The 9,303-nt window shown below is 45.9% G+C and overlaps 1 protein-coding gene across 1 annotated transcript; it reads right to left on the minus strand.

The window, feature by feature from the left end:
• Positions 1-806: 806 nt before the first annotated feature.
• LOC142857628 (olfactory receptor 10A7-like) lies at positions 807-1,778 on the minus strand. The gene has a single exon (XM_075986253.1). The coding sequence runs from the start codon at positions 1,776-1,778 to the stop codon at positions 807-809; it is 972 nt and encodes a 323-aa protein (XP_075842368.1).
• Between the last annotated feature and the right edge of the window lie 7,525 nt (positions 1,779-9,303).

Raw genomic sequence — 9,303 nt, forward strand, 5'->3', positions numbered from 1 at the left:
TCTTTCTTCTTTTTTTTTTTGTTTTGTTTTGTTTTTCAAGACAGGAACCCGCTCTGTAGACCAGGCTAGCCTCAAACTCACAGAGATCCACCTGTTTCTGCCTCCCAAGTGCTGGGATTAAAGGTGTGCACCACCACCGCCCAGGGCAACAAGTGCTCCTAATGACTGGCTCACCGTTTGAGGGTTCAGTTCCTGGAGGCCAAATTAGCATGGTGGTGGGATTATGAAACATTGCATCAGCAGTCAGGAAGCAAACAGGAAGTGGGGCCTAGCTGTGAGACATCAAGGTTCACTCTCAGCAACCGTCTTCGTCCAGCCAGGCTCCACTCCCTGACATTTCCATTACTTCTGGACCAGCACTTGCCACGGGTGGACCAAGTGCTGAAGCACATGAGACTGTGGGGCAAAGTTCATACACAAATCACAGCATACCAAAATCAGCTCGTTTATAGGATATTAAAATTTAACATTTCCTTTCTTTCCTGAAGTTTGCTTTTCTTTATTGCTGCTGGCAATTCTGCTCACACGGGAAAGATGCAGTCACCGAACTTTTGAACTCCAATCCAATTGCTATGCCCGTGGAGAAGCAGAAAACTACCTACTCAATACACTGAGCAAGTCAAAATTCTGGCTGTGTTCAAGGGGCCATTAGAGACTTGTGACGTCATCCAAACATCCTAGGGGGAGTCTCCCGGCAATAGAATCTTTTAGAAAGAGTTTAACCTACTCCTGCACTAAGGTCCTCAAGACCACCAGGGTAGAGATGTCTGCCAAAGGATTGGGTAAATGTCTGCCAAACGTCCGGGTCAGAGGGTAAAGGTGCTCCGTCTCTGAAGGAAGACACGACCTAAGGCAGCCTTGACCTCCTTGTTCCGCAGGCTGTAGATGAGGGGGTTGAGCATGGGGGTCACCATGGTGTATGACAGGGACACCACTTGCTTGCTCTCAGGAGAGTAGCTGGCCTTGGGGCGCAAGTGGATGACCCCCGTTGTGCCGTAAAACAGAATTACCACGATGAGGTGGGAGGCACAGGTGGACAGGGCCTTGTGGCGCCCAGAGGCTGATGGCATCCGAAGGACAGCAGCCAGAATCCTGGTATAGGACATGACTATGAGACAGACCGGAACTATCATAATTAGCACTGTGGCCACGAAGACACTGGCCTCGAAGACTCTGGTGTCTGCACACACCAGGCTCAGCAGAGGTGGAATGTCACAGAAGAAGTGTCTAATGCCCCGTGGCCCACAGAAGGGAAAGTTAAAGAGCCAGATAGTGAAGACCAGCGACACAGGGGCTCCTGAGAGCCAACAGGTAGTGGCCAGCAGGTGGCACAGCCTCAAGCTCATGATGGCGCCATAACGCAGTGGCCTGCAAATGGCCAGGAAGCGGTCCCAGGCCATGACCGTGAGAAGCAAGCACTCCGATGTGACACAGGACAGCACGAGAAACAGCTGCAGGGCACAGCTTGTCAGGGACAGCCCACGTCCTGGCCGCAGCAGGGTCACCAGCAGACGGGGTGCCACATCTAGTGAGAAGCAGATCTCCACCAGCGCCAGCTGCCGTAGGAAGAAGTACATGGGCGCACGCAGGCCTGGATCCAGGCTGGTGAGCAAGACGATGAGTGTGTTGCCTAGCAACGTGAGCAGGAAGGCGGCCAGGAAGAGCGCTGAGAGCATTGGGCGCAGGGAGGGCACATGTGCAAAGCCTAGCAACACGAACTCCAGCTCACGTGCACGGCTCTGATTGGTCCAGGGAGGAGCTGCAGAGGAAGGTAGCATGTGCCCAGGATTCGAGGGCCCTGAGCTAAGGACCGGGGAGGGACCCTATGGAGTACCAGAAGATGAAGTGAGAATTGCAGCCTGTGAATTTCATCCTTCACATTCCCAAGGGAGAGCTTATCCATCAGCAAATCAAGTCCCACACCTCACCACGGACAGAGCCCTTCTTAAAATCCCCAGTGAGTGTGGGAAGAAACAAAACGACATCATCCGCTGACCTAGCCTGTCTGCCTTGTGGTCCCCTCTCTTCGAACTCTTCTTTCCCTGGTTAATTGTACCATAGTTTTGTTTTTAACAAAGGCCTTTGTGAGGTTTTGTTTTGTTTTGTTTTGTTTTGTTTTGTTTTGTTTTGGAAAAAGCGTCTAAGTAGCCCTGGCTGTCATGGACTCATTATGTAGACCAGGCTGTCCTGGAACTCAGAGATCCTCCTGTCTGTAGCATGCACCACCACATTTGTGAGATGGTTCTTGACTGGCTCTCCATCCTCATTCCCTTCTGAACTTTTAGCTCACTAGGCTTGGTTTCCAGAACCTTCTCAGCTATGGTCCATGATATTTCCTTCTCACTTCACGACTGTGTCACAAAACCAAAATAGAACAAAACTATGTGAACGTGGGAAATGGATTTGTAGGAGAGTGGATATTAGGGGTGGGATGGAAATAGGAAAGACTGAGGGGCAATAATCAGAATTATACATATTCACACATATCACATATATGATATATATTTCATATATATGAAATTTCCAAAGAACAGGTTAAATTTGGGGTAAAAAAAATTTATCAAAAAAAAAAAGAAAGAAAGAAAGAAATTTGGTAGGGTTATATTTTGGAGGGAGTTGGGGGGGGTTGCTTGGTTGGTTGATTTTTGTTTTAATTTTTTGTTTTTATGTTTTGTTTTGTTTTGTTTTTCAAGACAGCCCTGGCTGTCCTGGAACCCACAGTGTAGACCAGACTGGCCTCAAACCCATGGAGATACACCTGTCTCTACCTACCAATAACAGGGATTAAATGCATACATCACAATCACCTGGTAGAAATCTTAAAGAATTAAGATTTTCAAGACAACATCAGACCAAAAGTAAAAAATAAAAACATGCCCTGGAATTAAAACAAGGACTTTGCTTAAACTCCCTGGGTCTCCTGGGATGAAGCGTCCCTTCACTAATGCAGACTGGGTCTATTCAACCGTCAGTAGAAGGAAGTCTGGAAAACTCTGAACGCAACTGATTTTAGGATCCATGAAAAGAAAAACCAGCAGGAAGGAAAGGTTCATCCAGTAAACCAAAATCACCAGAAAGTAGAGGGTCTGATTAATAATGGGTGTCTTAGAGTGATGGAAAATCCCTGCCACATCTAAGCCTCCGTTCTTACCTCTGAAGTTGTGGTGACAGAATTTCACTTGGGGGACTGCATGACACAGTCCTACTGTTGGGGGTGCCGTGTTTAAGAATCCAGCACAACCGTGGCGATCTTTAAAGGAGGTCAAAAGGCTGGGGAGATAACCCTGGGTAAAGTACTTGCTGCACAAGCAGGAGGCCCTGAGTTCCAACTCCCAACCGGACATGGCAGCAGGTGCTTGTAACCTCAGCACTGGAGGGCAGGGCAGAGATGGGAGGACCATCGGCCAGCTAGTCTAGCTGAACTGGAGAGCTCCAAGTTCAGTGAGAGACCCTGTGTTGGGAAACAAGGGAGGTGATACAGGAAGATACCTGAAAATGGCCCCTACCCTCCACATGTGCACACCTGTGTGTACACAGACACAGACAGGCAAAGACTTCAACAGAGAGACAGAGCGAAACAGGAAGACAGAGACAGCTGCAGCCTATTGGCCTTGGTAGCACACGCTGATATTCTAGCACTAGGGAGATGGAGGCAGGAATATCAGGAATTTGGGGCCTAAATATCAAGTTCAAGGCCAGCCTGGACTATGTGGGAACAAGTCTCAAAACATAAAATATGGAATGAGATGAGATGGGAGAGGAGGGGAGGAGAAGGGGGAGCAGAGAAAGGGGAGGAGGAGAGGAGAGCAGTCACAGTACAATGACATGGAAGAAACTCGGGAAATATCGCATCCAAAACATAAGTTGTAGAATAAGAAGAACAGGGTGGAGCCTTAGTTTGGTTTCTGTTGCTGTGCTGAAATTCCACGACCAAAGCATCTTTGGAAGTCAGGTCAGGATCCTGGAGGCAGGAGCTGATTCAGAGGCCACAGACGAGTGTTGCTTGCTAGCTTGCTATTCATGGCTTTCTCAGCCTGCTTTCTTGTACACCCAGAACCACTGGCCCAGGGATGGCACCACCCACAATGGGCTAGGCACTCACCCATCCATCCCTGATTAAGAAAATGTCTTACAGAGGCATTTTCTTCACTGAGGCTCCCTCCTCCCACATGACTTTAGCCTATGTCAGGTTGACAGGAAACTATCCAGCACAGATGGTGTGACGCACACACCACAGAGTTACGTTGTTTTTACTAGGCCCACATGTACAGGGAGAAATGTACCATAAACGTAGGAAAGGAGAGACCCTAAAACAGTGACGGAGATTCCTCTAAGACGAGGATCCTAGCTGGAAGTAATGGTCAGGGATTTTAGATTCGGTCTTTTTAGATTGTGGACTAAAAGATGTCTCAGTGGGCGAGGGTTCTTGCTGCCAGGCCTGACAATTTGAGTTTGATCTCTGGAATCCGCATGGTGGAAGGGGAGAACCTGCGAGTTGTCCTCTGACTGCCACACTGCACTGTGATACCACACCACACACATACACAACATACACACACACACACATACACAACATACACACGCACACACATACACAACATACACACCACACACATACACAACATACACACACACACCACACACATACACACACACAACATACACAACATACACACACACACAACATATATACACACACACACACACACACATACACACACACACACACACACCACATGCACACACACTACAAACTCACCTCAAACACATACACGTATAAATAAATGTTATTTTGAAATCTAAGTTTCATTAAAAGAAATCAAATCCCTTTTAAGAACAGTAGTTGCCCAACACAATGAACTCAGTGGCACCTTGGGGCTCGTTATCTCATGATTTTTGGTCAGGGCCTTATTTATTCCCTCATTTATTTTAACTTACGTGTCTTTTCTTGAATATATTACAACTTCCAGTTTTGTGTTTTAATGGGACATTTGTGTCTCTGTGTCTATGAGTGTTCTTTGTGCTTTTTCTTTAACTTTTCCTGTGCTTGTTTTATCCTAGGTTTTTTTTTTGTTTTATTCCAGTTTGTTTGTTTTTGTTTTATCTTATTTTATTTTATGATTATTCTTTAATGCCTGTTTGTTTTCTAAGGAGAGACAAAAGGGTGTGGGTTAGGATCTGGGAGGAGTTAGGGGCAGGAATTGTATGAAAAAAATAGCTATTTTCAATAAAAGAAAAATAGAAAAAAAGAATTAGGGTAAAGACAAAAAGTACCAAAGCTTATTCTAGCCACACTTTCTATGGACTGGGCATAGAGTCCTGGAGGTCTTAAGCCCTGGGCCATCCCAGGCTGAGGATGTAGGTATAGGATGGATTTTAATAATTGTGGGGTATTTTGTTTTGTTGTTTTGTTTTTGTTTTTGTCAAATGGAATCTTTCAACTAGAATCAGGTCTAAAATCTCTCGCTCCTTAAATACTCCATCACCCAAAGAGGAAAAACTGGAAAAAAATGTTTTGAGATCTTTCTGTATCTCTAAGTGGAGTCTTCCAGGATTAATTTTCTAGTCCACTAATCAGCCAGAAAACACATTTAGCAGCACCTAGGCAGCATTCTTTTAGTGAACTAGAACTTTAAAATATGATCATGGCGTCGACCGAGGGTTAGATGTTCCTGACATCCCTCTGAACCTCGCCCCACCCTGTGTTAAGGATGAGCAAACAAAGAACACAACATCCCCTTTTGTTTTTCCTGAAGACCAGGTCTCACTACGTCGCTAGGTCTGGAACGCACAGCATAACTCAGACTGGGCTCCGGCTTGTGGAGATCCCCAGACTCAGGCTCTCGAGGTCTGGGATTACATGCCTGAGTCACCAGCACTTTTCAGGACCCAGCACTTCCTGCCACGCAGCTCCAGCAGCACCCAGGATGCCCACATCTGCATGGGGAAAACATCTGTGCCTTTACAGCTAAATCTAAGCAAAGACTCAGCGCTTCCTGCAGGAAGCTGGAACGATAATGAGAGCTGGGGACAATCCAATCTTGGGCAATGCACAACCCAAAGCAAGCATGGACTTCAATGAGTAATCTCCTTGATGGGGGCTCCTCCACCACCTGTGAAGGGACGTTCATAATCTACCTGGGCTGGGGGTAAGAGAGAAGAGAAAAGTTTTTCACTGAGTAAGTGCCCCCAAGCGTTTCCAAGGGCAGCATAGAAACCTGAATCCAAACTCTACCATTTAGTAGCTGTGAGAATGGCTTGACTTCTCTGTCCCTTACCTGTAAACTTATGATAATAATCCTTTCTACTCCTAAAATGTCAGTGAGATTAACTGAGGCTGTGTACGAGTCTTGAGATTCAAAATCTCCCATGGCAGTCAGCAACCGTCGTCACCTCCACTACCACCGGCACTATCAGCATATTCTTCCACCACCATCAACATCACCCCGTCATCGCTACCAATGTTGTCTTTATCACCATCACTAAGGCCTCAGCATCACCACCATCAGCATGGTCATCTGTACAGTTTTATCACCTCCACCATCATCATCACTACCACCACAACCACCATATCATTATAATCTTCCTCATCACTGTCATCATCATCTCATCACTAGGTTATTATAATCTAGGTCATCATCTCATCATGTCATGACCATATCATGATCACCCTGATCGTCAGCATCACTGTGACACTATAATCTCTCTTTCACCATCATCACTATCGCCATCATCCCACCACCACAACCACCAGCATCAGCAACAGCAGCATCACCATACCGATATAATCTTAATCTTCATCATCATGATTAACACCTCCATCAGCATCACCATCAAAGAAAGAAAAGAAACAGTGATGTTCTGCTCCCAGTGATCGTTACAGCATCTGCCAGTCAAACAGGGCCCATGTGCCTTCTTCCTGCAGCCTGACCCCTTGCCCTTCATGGAGAACTCACTCACCTTCTGCTTCTGCCTGCCTGGAACTAAATTGTGACTAAGCTACTCCCTTGATCCAGGAGCTCCTAGGTCTGACTGGGTTTCCAGAAACCAAAGCTTTTAGTCTTTGGCTCTGGACAGAAATGAGAGCCCTGAAGACTCTCCCCTTGGGGGATTACGCTCATTACGTGTCTCTTGCCCCATGTGAAGAAGAGGGAGGTGGAGAGTCTCGAGCCCCTGCTTCCCCCCAGAGACTGTGTCCTTACCATACTTTCTCTCCCTGGCTTTCCCCTCTGACCTACTGGATTGTGCTTGCCTCTAGCTACACACAAGAAATCCACACTCCCCTTGCTGGTCTGTGATGTTCCTAAAGATTTCTCCTGCCAATCCTTCCATGTCTTACCATGTCATGGGACACCCTCTATATCCCATGCCTTCTAGCTATGCCAGGGAAACTGAGTTAAGTTGTAGGTATGAGAAGCCCGTGGTTCACAGGTGTCCTTCAGCTGATGAGTGAACGAAGATGAATGAGGAAGTTTTGCATAGACCTCCCAATGGGAAAGCAAACACAGCCCTTCATTCTGGGAAAGGCTTACCTGTGGGCACAAAGCACAGAATTTCAGAGGGACATGTTGAAGCAAATCGTGGTGATTTTAAATTCTGGTACCACCATTCTCTTGTCATGTGGTAGTGATAAAGTCTCCTCTGTTTGCCTTCCTATGAAATGAGATTCATGTAGGACAGATTTTATAGGGCTAGAGAATGTATCTAACTGGTTAATCATTTTAAGTATTTTGTTGTATTTTAATCTTGGAGGGTGCAGGTGCCTACAGAGGCTAGAGGTCTTGGATCCCCTGGAACTGGAATTACAACTGCCTGGGGGATGCTGGTGTGGATGCTGGCACTCAAACTCAGATCCTTTGGAAGAGCACATTCTGAATCACCGAGCCATCACTCCAGCTTCTAGCCAATCATATGAAAGTGCTTAGATCAGTGCAGTGCCTGGGACAAGATGGGTCACAGCGACCACCCTGCTCACCATGTCATGAGTATCATTAATCTTCGCAGGTTCTTGGAGACACAATCCATATACCATTGCAATTCACCCAAGTTAAAGTAAAAAAAAAAAATGACGTTCTTTCATACATTCACAAGGATGTGGATCCATCAAAACTATCTCATCACTCCCTAAAGAGACATTGTGACCACTGAGTAGGTGTTCCCCAAACCTCTTGTCCCTACTACTCTGTTTTGAGTCTCCGTAGATACGGCAGTTGGGGATATTTCATGCAAACTGGTTCACAGATTACACCCCCTTTTGCCCCTTAGCAGAATATTTTCAAGGTTCATCTGTGTTGTAGCACATGCCAACCTTTCATTTCTTTCATTTGAATATTGATTGTAGAATTCCATCTGTGTGTATGTGTCTGCATGTGCACGCATGAGTGCTTACACGTGTGTGTTACTTTATCTGTTCTTCAGATGGTGCTGAGATTAAACCCAGACTATTGTGCATGCTAAGCACGCGTTATTTTTTGTCTTCCTTTGTTTTAATGCTGAAATGTGCCCCAGAACCTCAAAAGGGGAATCTAGATGGATGCTCTATTGCTGAACCATACCCTCAGCCACTCACTGGTAGACTATAGGCAATATTACACCAATGAGTCATGCCCCATGCCTCTCACAGGTGGCTTCTAGGTAAATGATCTTTCTCTCAGCAATATTCCCAGCACCTCTTTGGTGGATTCTGGGCAGGTGGTCTGCCACCGATACATGCCCTCAGGCCCTCAGTAGAGAATACTAGGTAGGCACTGCACCATTTGAGCACACTCCTCAGTCTACCCAGTAAGTTATGACCACAGCCCAGAGAATTGACTACTGTGTTGTTCTCCACATAAGATAAAAAAAAATGTCCCCTGTCACCTTGTATCTAAAGAGCTTAGTCTCAGAAGCCATACATCCTTTGGGGAGCACTCCCAGTATACCTGTAGAACAATAGAGTGAATATATTTCTGCTGTGTTGTATTATGGGGTAAGTCAGCAGAAACAAATCATAAATCAAAGGTGTACCCAACATGATAGAGCCTCTGCAACAGTTAGCTGAAACAAAATAACCTTTTCTCATTATAATCTGATTGTCTTGGTGTTTGTTACAGCAGTGGAAAGTTGACATATACAGAGAGTGCATGCCCATGTTTATTGACACCTTTGATTTATGATCCATTTCTACTGGCTTACCCCATAAACATCCAAGCAGCAGTAATATCTATAGGGGAATGTGTTACAACTGTGTAGCTGCAGAGATATCCTGACTTATCCGGAAGCCAGGTGGTATGGGAGGTCCTTCTGTGTATGTGCTGCTTTTAT

The sequence above is a fragment of the Microtus pennsylvanicus genome, chromosome 1 (assembly GCF_037038515.1).
Source record: "Microtus pennsylvanicus isolate mMicPen1 chromosome 1, mMicPen1.hap1, whole genome shotgun sequence".
Taxonomy (NCBI): domain Eukaryota; kingdom Metazoa; phylum Chordata; class Mammalia; order Rodentia; family Cricetidae; genus Microtus; species Microtus pennsylvanicus.

Coding starts and splice junctions, on each gene's coding strand:
- LOC142857628 (XM_075986253.1), bottom strand. CDS start 1,778: ATGCTACCTTCCTCTGCAGCTCCTCCCTGGACCAATCAGAGCCGTGCA.